Below are 16525 nucleotides of genomic sequence, written 5' to 3' on the forward strand. Positions count from 1 at the left end.
ACATTTTTAACAATTAATAATCAATGATCATGGATCGATTTCAATAGTAGAGTACTACAAACTGTGAAAACAAACTCAAAAATTAGAGATGTAGAATAACATTTTTTCATAAATAAAACTCGAATAAACTTAAATACATACATACATATATATTGCAAATCATAAAGTATACTAAAATACTGTAGAAATCAACTGGTGCATCTGAATCTCTACTTCTTATTATTTTTACTCTTACGATAATTATTACGATATACTAATGTGTAAACCTAAACTCTTACTTATCACAGCAACAATTATTAACTAACTACAATTAAACCCAATAAATTTAGTTACAAATAAAAAGGCAAAACCAAATTTTGAATGTTCTGATTTGTTTCTTTCGTTTCGTTCGACTGAAGAAAAATGCATATTTATTCCAATGAATTCAATTTCCTATTTTGGGATTACTTTTGGAATTTTGAGCAAGGGATATATGTTCACGATACTCTGTGGGCAAAACATAGGGTCTGGTGAAATGGAAAGTGCCTTCATTTGGAAAGCTTAATACGTAAAGAAAATGATTTTTCAACGGCCCCTGTTTATGTAGGATATCATACATACATACATGATTATATTAATATATGTGAATTTTTATATTTTAATTTCCGTTTATGAATTTAAATTTTTTTCTATTTTACGTTTTCCAATCCCCTTATGAATCCACTGTTTTAAATCCACTGTTTTATGCATTTTTCTTTGGTTTTAACTTATTATTTGCGTTCATCTTTCTGATTTTGATTATTTCATGTTGAAGTAGTTGAACATTATTTGTTTGATAACTAAATTTATTGGGAAATGAAATGGGGCTGAACATTTTTATTTGGTTGAAATATTAACCAAATAGCCAAAAAGTTAAAATATTAGAAAAATCATATGGTAAAAATAAAACAAATTTATTAACATTTAAAACATATAGAAAACAAATTAAATAAAATGTTCATCGCCATTTAATTTCTATCGACAAATCGTAGTAAATATACATAAATATAAATACATATATTACAAGATAGCGAAAACTAATATAATTACTGTTTAAGTAAATTCATTAAAAAGTATATATAAACAAGAAAACAAAACTTATTAGAAAAAACTACACGTAATAAGCCTTTGGTACATAAATTAAGTTCATTCGATATATAAGGGCTATAATAAGTCATCAGATTATATAAATCATTTAGATGGAAATTATCTACATTCGTTTGCCAAATTTTGAATGTTTCATGCGCATTAATGATCTCAAAATGTCATTAAATATTGATATTGTTGGCAAGAAAATTGGCCCTTTCACAAATATTAATCAAAATCACTTATACACTTGAGTGACATACACAAACCTAAAACGGAGTGTTGATTGATTTTATTTATTGTGATAAATGTAATAGAAAAAAAAACATATTTTGCACAAATTTAAATTCATGCAGATGATGGCGTATGGAACACTTAAGCGATTACTAAACAGATATTTTGTTTTATTTTATTTTTGTCTTCTTAAAAATAAAAATATAAAATGTTATATAATTAAGTAAATGTTATGTATTCGTGTATTTAAGTTATATAAACTAAATGGCCATCTTAATTTAAAAAAGAAGAAAAATCATTTTTTAAGTATTTAGCTCCAAATGATGTGAATTATTTCTTTATTTCATTTCTTGCAATAGGCACAACCAGTTGATCCAGACTTAACTGCAAAACTTTTAGGACGTGGGGTTGCAGTATCGCCTATTGTTACTGTTGAACCACGTCGCCGTAAATTCCACAAGGCTATAACATTAAGTATGCCTGCACCGAAGGCTCACAGCCAGGGCATGATAAATCAATATTCAGGCAATACACCGACACTTCGCCTGCTGTGCTCCATAACCGGTAAGTACTATTAGTTGCCTCTTTCTAGATCAATATATTGTTCTTGTTTGTACATTCCTTGTTTTCGTATTTATTTTCTTGTTTTTTTTTTTTTTTTTTGAGTACCTCTTTCGTTTAGTTGATTCTTTTTAATGTCTAAAGACTCTGTGAAATAAATTTAGACCATAAAAAAATTTCTTGATGGGATTAAATGGAAATGAAAAGATTTTTATTAGCGTAGTATAGCCGGGGAATCCTTGGCAGTTGTGGGCATATCTTGCCACTGATTTTACAATATAAGACCTCCAACAACTAATAACTGAGCTTAAATTATCAAGTAATATTTTTGGTCACTGAATGCCACGATACATTCCTAGTATAACTAAGATTACACCTATCGAATATATGGACCCTTCTTTTAATTGGCTTTAATATATATTTAAAATTTGTAAAGTTTTTTTCCCTTTCACTTGATCCCATATGAGAAATAGATTCTTTTTGTCCAGTCCATTACGAGAATAACACACACACATATAGCTCTATATCTACGTATTTGACCACAATCAGATTGCAGAATTATAATAAATCTACTACTATTACAAATAACAAGAACGATAATAATGTTAGGCATTGATTTAATTTATCTTAAGTTCCTTTTTTTGTAATTTACATTTATTTTTTTGAATTGATTATATTAATTTTTTTTTTAATTTTCGTTTTCATCTCTTAGTTTGTGTGTTGTTTATCGAAATATATAGTCAAGAACATTTTATATAAACTAGTTGTTTAGTCAATTAGATATGTTGCAATATACAAAAACAGTTTCCTTTTACCATATTTATTCGATCGAATCCACAACGGACAGTGCCTAAGATAGTAGTAATATGTACTATTACGAATCTGTTAGTTTAAGTAGATTATCTATACAGACGATATGAACTGCTTCGAGACCATTGGTATCGTTATCTAGAAACCTGGTTGATTGTTGCCAATGGTGAGTGCAAAGCAATTGTCATTTTGTCTCTATTGGTCTTTCTAACTATGTTCCTTCCTTACGATGACTCATCCTAAAATAGTGTTAGTAAAATAGTTTTGCTAGAACATGCCTCCCTCTTCCAGATTTATAAAAAAATTATGACAATTGTAGATTCGAACATACACCCCCAATATACATATACATACATAGTATTATATTTATAAATCGGTAGCAATATGTAATCAACTGAAGTATTTACCACTATATTATGTGATATGCTTTTTCGTACGTACATACATAGTTACATTCAATCATATGAATATGTTACACCACCGAGAATTTTATTTTCTTCCCTTTTGTCTGTTTGTTGGTTGTTAAAGAAGCTATTCTTCCATTCCCCATTGTAACTACATTGTCTGTCAATCGTATTAGAATTGTATATGTATGTCAATATATATATATATATATATTTTATATATATCTATCTATTTTTTATTATTTCTATTAAAATAGAATAGTGCCAATGTAAAAACAATGTATTCAATAAGTTTTCATCACAAACGTACATACTTGAATATATCGCATCGCATCGTAATCCTTCTCAAAAATAATTCTTTCTTCACATTTATTTTGTGTACTCTCATCCCTCTTCTTTTCATTCATCGGACCTTGTTGACTAACAACCATCAAATCAAATCCGCGCATATTTGTTGTATTATTTCCTAACTCTTTTTTTTAATTTCATCATTATTTGTATGTCACCCAAATTTATTAGATTTGGTTGTAGCGGTAATATGGTTTAATTCCAATAAACCACGGAAACTCTGGTCCTGAAGAAGGCTTTCGATTAAATAAAAGGCTGGCTATTTATTGCGAAACACGTCAATGAAGTTCTCCCTTTAATTGAGACACTTTGAACGTTTATTGTGGCCAGTGATTTGTTTTGCCTGGTCACCAACGAAAATGTATTTCTTTTTTTTTTGAAATGTGTTATTGGCTGTGTAAGGCTTATCGAAGATCATAACATGTTAAATTATATAAAAGACATATGATGGGTATTTTCGTATTCCTTCATTGTTCTGAGTGAGGGCTTCAACGTAGGAAGTGTTCATGGTCGCTGTAACACTGATGCATGATAATCTTTGTATTCTCGTACAGCAATAGCTGCACAACACTGCTGCCAGACATTTTACAGCTGTTGCCCTGATCTAAAAATTGCATTTCATGAGCTGTGTATTTTCTTCTTTTTGTGAAAATTGTTGTCAGTTTTTCTTTTATAACAGAGTATATAACAGTATGTCCATGAACGCAATCAGGATAGCCTTACACATTTAGGGCTCTGTCTCATTAAAAACAACCATGATTTAGTACGTTGCAGTTTAATAATTATGTTTTACTGCCTACGTTTAAATGTCTCCCAAGGCGCAATGCTTTATGCATTAGAGTGTTCGTTTGAATAAAAAAGCAAAAATATTTAGAAAATATCTTCTCTTTCTGCATCTTCAATTGGTTGCATCTTCATGAATATCAGTTGTCTGACTGGAAATTCTTTACTGTGTAAATATTCCTTGTAAGAACTAGCAAATACTCAGCAACAAAACTTTCAAATCTACTCTCTCAATTCAATCTCTTTTAATAGAATTTTGCGTAAACGAACAGCATCCAGTAACAATTTGTATAAATATTATTGAGCTTCAACAATCACAACATAATTTCGGTTTTTTAAAATAGGCATTTTTAAAATGAAATATCTATTGTTAAGATTTACAAAGAGTATGATGTTTTATTAAATTTAAGAATATGTTTTCTGATCATCTTATCTGATATACATATACAAAGATAAGGTACGCAAATTTCTGCAAGATCATCTCAATTCAGTATCATTGTCATTTGAAACAGTGAGAGGGCTTTAAATTTATTTGTGGAATCTATTTATTATGTAAATATTCAGTTTGTAAAATATATATGTTGATTATATAAAGACAAAACATATTCCAGATACTTGGATATAACTGAAAGGGAAATTCAATGAAATTAAATGTCAGTGCGATTAATTGTAAATTGTTTATTATTTATTATTAATTATTTATTATATACATATATTCATAACTACATTCATATTCTCTGTATCGGTGTATGATCATGTTTTATTTTGATGTGTTCTAATACATGCCATTTGTCATTAATTTCCACAAGTCATATACACGCACACACACTCACACAGACATATATACATACCAATATGCCATATAACGTACGCACCTACATCAACGTATGTGTGTATGTGAAAGTTGTATCTTCTTTACGCGTGAGTGTGTTGTGTATTGATAATGTCGAACAGCTACAGCAATAACAGTGTACAAAAATACATGTCATATAATATTTATAAAAAAAAATACAAAAATTATTATTATTATTTTTAATTTCGAATTTTTCAGTTCAGTTGAAGTTTATTTTTTGTTTGTTTTGTTTTCTCTATTTTTGGGTTAATTTTAAGTTTTATATATTCTGTTGTTTTTCGTGTGTGTTTGTATTTGTTTCAATGATAGATAAATAAACAACAACAACCAACAAAAATAAAAATTAAACTGAATATTAAAATCCGTTTACGATTTTTTTCGTACTGATGCGTTCCAATGCATTTTGTGCACGCATTCCGTTCCATTCTGTTAAAATTTTCATCATAATGAAGGTGTGTTTCGGAAAAGATCTCTAAAAGGTAATTAGACAACAAAAACAATAACTACATTCAACAATTACAGTAAAAAATGTGTGGCTCGATTACGAATAGCAACTGAACCTTTAATGGAATGACCAAATCACATACATTTGTGTCGACTGCTTTTGACAATTGGCGTTCCAATAGAAGTTCAGTTATCATACAAAATCGGATAAATAATTAAATTCTGACAAAAATAAAAAATATTTGAGAGAAAAATATTTTTTTAAATCCAATCAACAATAAACCCCCTTTCTTTTGTTAATTTTCCTTTGTTTCGTTTTATTTTCTTTTACGTAAAAAAAAACGAGGAAAAACAATAGCAATTCTGCATTTATTACAAAAAAACTCAGTAAATGTTGCAAATTCGCAGAAAGTAAAACTACAACAAGTTAATTTCATAAATTAATTGTACTCTTTAAATATTACCGATAACAACAACAACAATAATAATAACAAATATATTTTATTTAATTAAATACAGTACAATAAATAACTTTACTATTCCATTTAATATGCTTCGAAGCAAAGTTTTTATTTTTTGAATAACATTGTCTTCTTATGTTTGGCCTTATTTTGTTAAAAGTTTGTTTAAATTTGACATTTGATTATTCTGTCTATGTTTTGTTTTGGCATTTTTTTTTTTTTTTTGTTATTGAATGAAACCAATTGATCATTTTGAAAATCTCCGCGAAAACAACGCATACAGATTATGTGAAACTCTGTTTTGCAAAAGAAAAAATAATAATAATAGTGAAAAAAGATAAAAGTCTTGACTTTTTTCTGTACATACATATATGAATATACATACATATATATTAAAGGAACCTTGTCTGACTTTATACAAAAATGTAGAATATATACGCAGATAGCTATGGATTTGTGAATTATTTCGCAAAATATTTGCTATTTTAGAAATTACCCGGATATCTATTGACATATTTACTTAAAAAAAACCTTTTTGAGGATAAAAAATAGCGTAATAAGCCCGCCCATTTATTTTTGATATAATATTGTCATGTACAATCTTAAGTTTAATCGAATTTCAATTTAAATCTTCATTTATGAAACAAATACATTGACTATGAAGGGTACCGTTCCATATCCGTTGATTTATAACTAATAATTTTGTAAACAAGGGCCCATAATTAGATTTGAATTACAATTCGGCGAAAGCAAAAATAAAGATTCTACTAAAAGTCTTTTGAGTTTGCACTAAATATTAATGCATTCCAAGGAAATGATGAAATCGATATTCAAATTAAACTTAAACTGAATCTGCATAACGCCAAATATGCATACACATAATGCAACGTTTTTATTCTGTCTGGACGTTATGGTCTCAAGCACTATACATATTTACAAATGGCAACTGATTAAAACATAACAGTATAAAAGAAAATATAAATTCTTGATAGGTATCCTATATTTTAGGAAATCGTATATAAATGTACTTATTTAAAAATTAACATACGTATATATGTACATAAAATGGTTTTGTGTTTTATTTTTTTTTGCTAAACCAGAGTATACTACGTACACACGTCTCCATTGAATTGTAAATACATAGTTTCAATTGGGCTGCGAGCTTAGAAAAGTATTCTCTTTTTCGAAGACAGTTTTTTTATCTATTGGTTCATGGTTTTCCAAGAAATGATACAAAATATTGCAACATTTGATTCTTTGTTTGTATTTTATTTTTATTTTGATTTGAGTACACGACAATTTGTAAAATAACACAAACATTTTGAAATTAATCTCAGCACTAGCAACTTGTTAACTTTTTTGTAACAAAATTCGAATATGAAAGAGTTCTTCTTTGGGCCTTACATTCCACCTTGTTCGCCCTATATTAAATAAAAACACAAACACACCTGCAGAACCACCGACAAATTGCATTATTTTTCGTTAATAAATTTCTGTCTGTTTAATTTGTTTTTTTTTTTTTTTTTTGTATTTCTGTTCCTTTTCGGTTTGGGTTATCTTTTTATTTCCAATTTCAAATTATACAATTTTCCAGCCACAGTTTGTTTATTTCAATTCAATTCAAATTCAAAGACAAGGAAGACATGATTTATAGAAAAAGAAGAGTATAAATTAATTAATAAGATTTGCAATGCAGAATTCGTGAAAAATTAAACGATTAATTTTAGCAACAACAACAACAACTACTACTCTATGATTTAATGTAACATTCATTTACCAGTCTTCGCTTTTAAATGAACATTAAAATTTTAAACTCGAAACCCAATTATAATAAAAATGTAAATAAAATTTAATTTGTACATTATAGTTTTGGTTAGTTATTAATATATAATTTAATTTATTTAGTTATTGTTTCTTTGTGGCCCCAAAGAGAACTTTTCTGAAACAAAACATCTTTCTGAAATTCGTACGACTGTTTTTCAACATAAATGCTAACATTTTTTTCTATTATAACGCCTATTTTCATTTCGATTGTATTAGGTTTGATTAATTTCCATATAAGTATATTTTCTTCCTCTTCTTCTTATTGTTCTTCGCATACATATTTATTGTTTTATTAATAATTTTCCACATCACTATAATATTACAACTAACTACCATACAAAACAATATTTTTTGTATTACTAAATATTTACATAAATATTCGTATTTTTACTTAGAGTATTCACACATCTACTCACACACACACACACATACAATCATAAATACTTTCTACGCATGCTCTTTTTGGAATATCTTGTTTAGTATTTTTTAAATGTGCTATTGAATTAAAAGAAACTACAACAACAAACATATAGATAGCTTGCTTCAATTTCAAAAACAATTCAATATTAAAAAAACAACAAGGCGTATTAAAATAAGCTGATGTAAGTGACTGACAATCAGTCAAGTTGTTTTACATGTTTGTTTGTAACATAATGTGTAAGCATTTATTAGGATCTACACATTCAAATTATATTTTTTAATTGTTTTTGTATTTCCAATAGTTGATGTAATGTAAATATTCAATACCATTTGTTGCTGTCATATGAACAAAATATATGTGTGTTTATTAGAAACGTAACGAGATTGTTGACTACAATTCAAGTTTTATGTGAATAAAACATACAATCACAATATCCATTGATATGATACAAAATGTTGTATATTTAGCAAAATTGTAACAAGATGGTAATGGTAATAATCATTTTATAAGAGCTTTCCAATTTTCTCGATAGCGTTCTGTTTTCTAAAATATTTTCTCAATTAGCTAGTAATTCATGTATCGCCCACCGTTACATTATAGATTGTTTCGACCGTATATTTTTACAACAGACAAATCATTTGAAATTACCCATTTAAAAGAGGTTTTTGTCGGGCTTATGCTCTATTGAATCAAAAATCCAAATCTATATATTTTTGTATACAATGTAGAGTGATTACTTGCCTATAGAAAGCCAAAATTATTATTTTTCAATATCAAGTTTTCAGGAGGATTGACGCCCATTCAAATCATTCAAACAATAACCGATATCATTCAAAAGAAATTTTCTGGGAATGGGTTGCTGGTAGTATTCAGATTGAAACACAATTTAATCTATATCTTAACTGCTTTAATTATTTCTTAGCATCACATTTGGCATCGCATATCGTCTCATCTGAAAATTCACCACAATTTCTTTGCTTTATTTAAATATATTCTGTAAATATATAAAATAGAAGCATTTTGTTTTACGCAAAATTCCGTAAATTACATTAAACAATACAAAGTTGCAATACAATATTATAATCAACTATGCACAAATCCGTACGTTAGCGTCCATTTATATTTTCTTATCAATTACTCAGATGAACGAAGAAAATTGTTTTGTTAATTTGTACAGTAAATTATATTTGCGATTGTTTTTAATAAATTAAGCTTTATAAAATAATAAATTATTAAGAAACAGTTTGGGACTCTCTCCTGCTCAATGCGTACATCACTGAATACAATAATTTTTCAGTGAGTTATTGTAACTCAAAATACGAGGCACGTAGACTTTTTTAAATATGTAAATAGCGGGAGATGGACTTTTTCTTTCTGTTTTCCTATTCCTTCCTACTGCATTTAGACATAGACTAATTAACGGATTGTTCTCATCGTTTATATTCGTTATTGTCGTTCGTAAAGAATGAACCGTTACAATCTCTCAATCCAAAAATGTTCACGATATAGTCAATAAAAAACTGAGATTTACTATATATTGCAATTGAGAAATATTCAAAAAAAAAAAAAAAAAAAAAAAAACAAATATATTGCTTAAAATTTAATTGTTTGTGGATTCGGTTCAACCGACTAGAGTAACAGGAAAAAAACCGAAAACATTTGTTGTAGTCTTCATTCTGATTGTAGTGTCAACGCTTTATAGTAAAGTGTTTGATTTGTTTGATGATTTGAAGAAAAACCTTTAGTATTTTCAAAACAAACAAAAAATCGTTGTTCTCCTGCATGATATAATTCAGATCCATGACACCCACCCATAGGTCAATGTTATAGACAAATTAGAGAGTATACCTTAGTTAAGATTTTCATTATTTTGCTATCCAACATTAGCTGCGTTAGAATACCCATAAACATTTTGATAGCTTAGAAGAATGAGCTTTATTCTTTTTTGTTGCGCTTTGGCTTGTCTGGAAATAAACATGAAAATACACAAGCACATTTTAATGAAAAATTTCCAATACACATTATCTCATACACTAACAAAAATCAAATCATTTAGATATCGTGCAAATTCAATATACAATTAGGTTACATTGATGTGGTACAATAATAAGGGTAAGATCAAGGTCTATATAATGGTTAAAGGAAACCCCATATCGAATAAACTTTTAATATAAATTCGTTAGTAAAAATAACTAAACATTTCAATTAACGGTGTTTGACATTTTTATGAAACAACAACAATACTTGAATTCACTAACAATTTTTAGATTATTTTATATAATAAAGAAGCCCAAAACAAAAAAATTAAGTATATAGAACTTCAGTAAAGTATATGATACGATTATTTTGAAAGTGGTTTAAGTCCATTTTAGACTTTTTACGTTTTTGATTTCTAGTATATTTTACAAAATATATACCGCATATATTTTCTATAAATATCAAACAAAAAACATTTTCAAAATAAACGACTAATATCTGTAATGCAAATGTAGGCTTTATGCTTTTTGGGAATTGAAATGGAAGTCTTATATATAAATGAATGTCACATATAGATTATTTATGATAGGAAACTCCTCCGCTGACAAGTTTTTGTAAAGGTTACCAGCATTAGCGTAAAAATTAACTTTTGGGGTATTTTTCTTGTTATGCATTAAGTAGATCTTATCTGCAGCATGTTCATTATAACCAAATAAAAATAAATGAAAACTTAAAGTTGGGACCGAATAAATAGTTCGTTGTAAAAAACGATCGCTATAGGATTTGTATGAAAATCTTTATTTACAAGCACAAATAACGTACAGCATAAATAAAGTACAGATATAACGAAAACGATTATTTTCTCTACCAGTTAGAAATCATCGCAAAGGTTTTTAAGATAGTGAAAAGTAATATCGGAATTTTTCGTGTAATTTTTACGCAACAAGTCCCCATCCATTCAATGAGTATAAGTATTTAATAACGAATACCTATATAATATTTGAAACTCGTATTTTTTCATTTGTCTGTGTACGTTATTTTATGAGAGAAAGATAGATTCTTATTATTCTTCAAACAACAACAAAATTCAACATTTTGAACAAAGGGCATGCTTTCAATTTTTTTGAAAAAATACATTAATTAAGATTTACATTGACGTTTGCTTATGAAAAACTTTACTTTTCTAATAAGATTTTTAAGTACTCAGTAATGGAAAAATCAAAACAGCTCTCTCAGTCAAGAGATAACATTTTGAACAAATTGTTACAAAGTAACGAGTACGCAGACAGACGTATATTTTCCAAAATTGTCGAAACTACATTTCCTATGCTGCAGTCAATTTTACATTTTAATACAAATATAATTTTCTATGTTTACAAAAGATGATGAATGACATGTATTGCAAACATCTACAAACGGAATTCCATATAGGAACAAAATTTATGAACGTAAACAATATATAAATAAATAATAAATAAATTGATTGATTGTAAAAAATACACACACACGTCCATAATCCTAATTGTATTCTAAAGGTGGAAAACCATATGTGGCCTGGATCTACCTACAAGTAATATCGTACCACATTAGGAATATTTGCAAACTAAGTATTAAGTGCATAGAACATTATTCGAATATATATTTTTATTTCTTATATTTAAGTTTTCTTATATAAATATGTTTTTGTTTTTCATTTTTTTGTAATAATTTTTAATTTACTTAAACACTTTAATGGTTTTGTTGGTTTACGTTGATTGAATTAATTATAGATCTAAACAAATCAAAAATAAAAACAACAAACAGAACTATTGAAATTTAAATGTTCAAAATCTACATTCAAAATAGAGACGTAAATTTATTTTTTATAATAAAAGTGTAATAATAATTTGCTAAAAAATCGTTTAGATAAAAGAAAGAAAACAAATTAATTAAATAGCTGAGGACAGTGACCATGACGTTATTGACAGGAAATTGTAGCAATTAAACACGAAGACTATTGCCAAGCCATTGATATACCACTAATGTTTTTTTTGTATTTTTTCTTTTGCCTTGATCGCTTTCTTTTCTTGTCTCTTCTTTTCCATTTTTTGTCTGTCTTGGTTTTCTCTTCCTCTCTCTGGCTATCCTTGTCCAAAATAGGTGGTCCTTCGCGGGCTCAATGGGAAGACGTGACTGGCTCTACTCCACTGACATTTGTCAACGATTGCGTTTCGTTCACCACCACCGTATCGGCTAGATTTTGGCTTATGGATTGTCGTAACATTAGTGAGGCCACAAAAATGGCTACTGAATTATACAAGTATGCAACATTTTATACAAATAAATAATAGTAAGACACGATCACTTAACCTAACTCCCCTTCTCCCATATTGCATCTTAATAGGGAAGTCATTCATGTACCTTTCATAGCTAAATTTGTAGTGTTTGCCAAAAAAGTCGAACCATACGAAGCCCGCCTGCGCGTCTTCTGCATGACGGATGACCGCGAGGACAAGACACTGGAGAAGATGGAGCTGTACACACAGGTGGCCAAGAGTCGGGACGTCGAGGTGCTCGAGGGCAAGCCTCAGTACATTGAAATGGCCGGCAACTTGGTGCCGGTTACAAAGTCCGGCGAACAACTACAGCTACCATTTAAAGCATTCCGCGAAAATCGACTTCCATTTACGGTGCGTGTCAAAGACCAGCACGCCGACATTGTGGGACGCACGCTCTTCATGAAGGAGCCGAAGGTGGCTAAGGGGGAACCGCCGCAACAGCCCATCTGCATCCTGAATATTGTATTGCCGGATGCTGTCATACCCGATTCAGTTACGGCCTTTTCAGACAAAGTTACGCCCACATATCGCAGTTCGCTGTTGAACTTTAGCAAGCACCAGAACGATCACTATATCGGGGACATACGTATAGTGGACCTGTCAAATCTGCTGGGCAAGGATTGGATCCAACTTGCCTCCGAAATTGGCATCACAACGGAAGAGATCGACGAAATTATCAACCAGAACACCGACAGTATTGCTAGACAAGCTCAAAGCATGATTCGCTTGTATAAGGACAAGCCAAATTATGATTTGCCAGCCCTGGAACAGGCTCTCAAGAACATCGGACGCGACGACATTATGAGCAAATGCAAGAGCGGCAGACTTTCGCATTCGCGTGACTTTGATGAAACCGACATTATGAAAAATTCGGAGTCGGTGGAGGAGCTTGTCCGACAAGAAAGTAAGTATCCTCGCGATAAGACATATTGTTGATCTGAATTTAGAATGGGTACTTTGTAACTATTAAATTTTGCAGGCAAGCGGATACAGCAAATCCATGATCACGAGGAAATTAAGTACTCGGCCGAGGAGAAAGAAATCGAGGAATCAGAATCGGACGAGGAATGTGTGAAGCGATCGGTGGCTGAGAGGCGCGATAAAATCGTCAAACGCTTATCGGTGGAACGACAGATACCCGCTTCGTCCCAGAAAAAGGAAATTTCCCGTGAAATAACCGAAATCAAACGTAAGAGCCTGATCGATGACAAGAAGGCCATTCACGAGTCGGAAATAATGATGCAATTGCCCGCTGACAATATTGTAAAGTCTGCAGTGGTTCCCGAACAGGTTATCAAAATGAAGATGGGCAAGAAGGATTCGAGCGAAGTGAGCAAGAGCGACTTTGACAAGGAACTAACGCACAAATTCAAAACATCCAGCCGTAGTTCCGAGGAGGAAGACGACACCTCCAGCGCTGCAAAATCGTTGAGCAGCCACGAAGAAGTGGACAATTCGAAAATCGTCAAGGACATCAGCAGTGTTGAAAAGCCAAGCAAAATTATTGACTCATTGAAATCGGAAATGCCATCGTTGGCCTCCGGTCCCAAACAATTAACTCAAGACTTTTTAGCATTTGAAAAATTCACACAATTGCCATCACAGCAAACCACCGCAGTGCCTGAAAAATTCGTCGGAGAGGTAAAAGAAAAATCGCAGGAAGTAGTACAGACTGCGCAAGAAATTGTAAGCGAAACCGTGGAAACAGCTTCGAAGAAGGTAGAAACTATAATTTCAGCATTTGAAACCAAGAAACCTGAGAACGGCTTCACCGAAACCAACACTGCTACAGCACCTTCCAAGATCATAGATGAGACGGCAACACGCGTTCAAGACTCTATAATAGCAAATCAAAAGAGTGCAACAGATGCGGTGAAAAGTTTCTCGGAAACCAAAGTCGAAGAAACAAAAGAATTCCTTCAGACCGAAAGCGAATCGGTAAAGGATAAAATTAAGGCCTTCACCGAACCCAAAATATCCGAAGCTAAGGATACCTCGTCTCGTATTGCTGAAAATGTAGGTAAGGCAAAGGAATCCATTGAGAAGGAATCTTCGAGTGTCGCCGACTCACTGAAAAGTGGTGCCAGCCAAGTGCAAGGCAAACTGACAGCAGGAGTCGACAAACTGGGACAGATGTTTGGCGGAGTAAAAAATGCCGTCGTATCCGAAGTAAAAGGAACCTCGGAAACATTTGAAACAAAAGCTAATGAGACTAAAACTGAAACCAAAGAAAAAATCGAACAAAGCATTACCGACACGAAAGATGCCATTGTCACCGAAACGAAAACTGTCACGGAAACTATAAAAACATTTTCAGAACCGGCAAAAATAGAAGAAAAAATCACACAAGCAAAGGACTCTGTGAAAGCAGAAGCCAATAATGTTGCCGAGACTATTAAATCGTTTACAGATAAAGCTGGTGCAGCCGTCGACGAGGTCCAGTCGAATATTCAAAAGGAACAGGTAATTGCTTCGGATAAAATTGATCAAACAATTGCCGACTTCGAAGCTAAGAAAGTAACATACGAATTTCGTGGTCTCGAGCCGAAGGTAACATCAGCAGCTACCACTAACATCGAAGAAGAACAAAAAAGTGCTCCAGAAGCTGCGCCTAGAAAATCGGTGACCACATTCGACGATTCCCTGGAAAAACTGGAGGAGATGAAATCAATTGTCGCCGATGCCAGAAAAGTAACACGTGACTTTTTGTCCATGGAACAGGAATCTCAGTTGGCTATGCCACAGCGAACGGGGGTAGTGGAAGAAACCAAACAAATTGAAAAAACAATCGTCGAGACCATTACATTCCCACCAGTGGTGGAGACCACTATAAAGGAAGGTGAATCTTTAGTATCGAAAACTGGCGAAACACTTCAAACAGCACAACAACAAATAGAAAAACATGTTGACGAAGCCAAACACCTTTTGGGAGATGGCATTGAAGTCGCCGCACCCATTACCAAGCCTGAAATTATTACAAGCTCCGTTAAGACCCTGACACAAGATTTTCTGAACTTTGAACAAGCCGGTCCAATGTACGCCTCCACAAGCAGCGAACCACGTAAATCGTTGACAGATGCCGAGTTTTGCAAATCAGTCGAGGAGACCATTACAAAGAAAATGAGTGAAGGTTTAATTGAAATCTCCGAACAGCTGAAACTGCAAGGTGGGTAAATGCCAATAAATTTACAAAAATAATAATAAGTTGAATCAATCAATAAATAAATAGAATTGATAATTTTCTTGTACATTTTTTATTTACAGAGAGCGATATTCCGCATTCGCAGACACCACCACCAACCCCCATTGAAACGAAAAACGACAAAAGCGAATATGTCGAAGGAACACAGAAATCGACAATTGACGAAGGTGAACATAAGTAAAATTCAAATACATTTATTTGTGTGTCCATCACACGTAGTTAAATAAAATTAAAAACGCCAATGCAAGAACTATATATATATATATATGAATGAAATATATATGAATAGAGAAAATCAAAAACACAAAAGGGAATTCTAGGTAGCAATATGTGTCTCTCGCTATCAATCTCCCGGCGGGGAGAGCTCAAACGTTGTTAAACCTTTTAATTTATTTCAGTATTTGTGATAGACGAGAGATGGATAAAAGCAATATCTATCGGCGGGCTGTGTAAACTTTTCCTTTTTCGGTTCTATTATAATTATATGGTGATGTATAAACAGCCACACCGCCAATTCTAAATACTTACACTAGTGTGTATGCGTGAGCGTAAGAAATCCCTTAAATGTTTTTGTGCACACAAAACCATAATGATTGATAATGATTGTGAATAATATTAAAATATCCAAAAAAATAAATATTTAATAATGTGTCGATGTAAAAAATATTATGCACATTTATATTTAATTTCGATTTTACTTGTGTTTTATTTATTTGTTGTTTTTTATTTTTATTTCTTAACTTGTTAAAAAAGGGTTGTCTAGTTTCCCTCTTATTGATAC

At 31.2% G+C, this 16525-nt stretch overlaps 1 protein-coding gene across 1 annotated transcript; it reads left to right on the forward strand.

The window, feature by feature from the left end:
• The first annotated feature begins 1280 nt into the window (after nt 1-1280).
• Nucleotides 1281-15938, forward strand: LOC133328963 (ankyrin-2-like). Its single transcript, XM_061537467.1, has 6 exons — nt 1281-1301; nt 1698-1902; nt 12364-12523; nt 12608-13446; nt 13522-15708; nt 15807-15938. Exons 1-6 carry the CDS (start codon nt 1281-1283, stop codon nt 15923-15925), a joined length of 3531 nt encoding a protein of 1176 aa, XP_061393451.1. The 3' UTR covers nt 15926-15938.
• The last annotated feature ends 587 nt before the right edge of the window (nt 15939-16525 follow it).

Source organism: Musca vetustissima, unplaced genomic scaffold (genome assembly GCF_032173495.1).
Source record: "Musca vetustissima isolate MV318-11 ecotype Yass unplaced genomic scaffold, APGP_CSIRO_Mvet_v1 utg8951, whole genome shotgun sequence".
Classification (NCBI taxonomy): Eukaryota; Metazoa; Arthropoda; class Insecta; order Diptera; family Muscidae; genus Musca; species Musca vetustissima.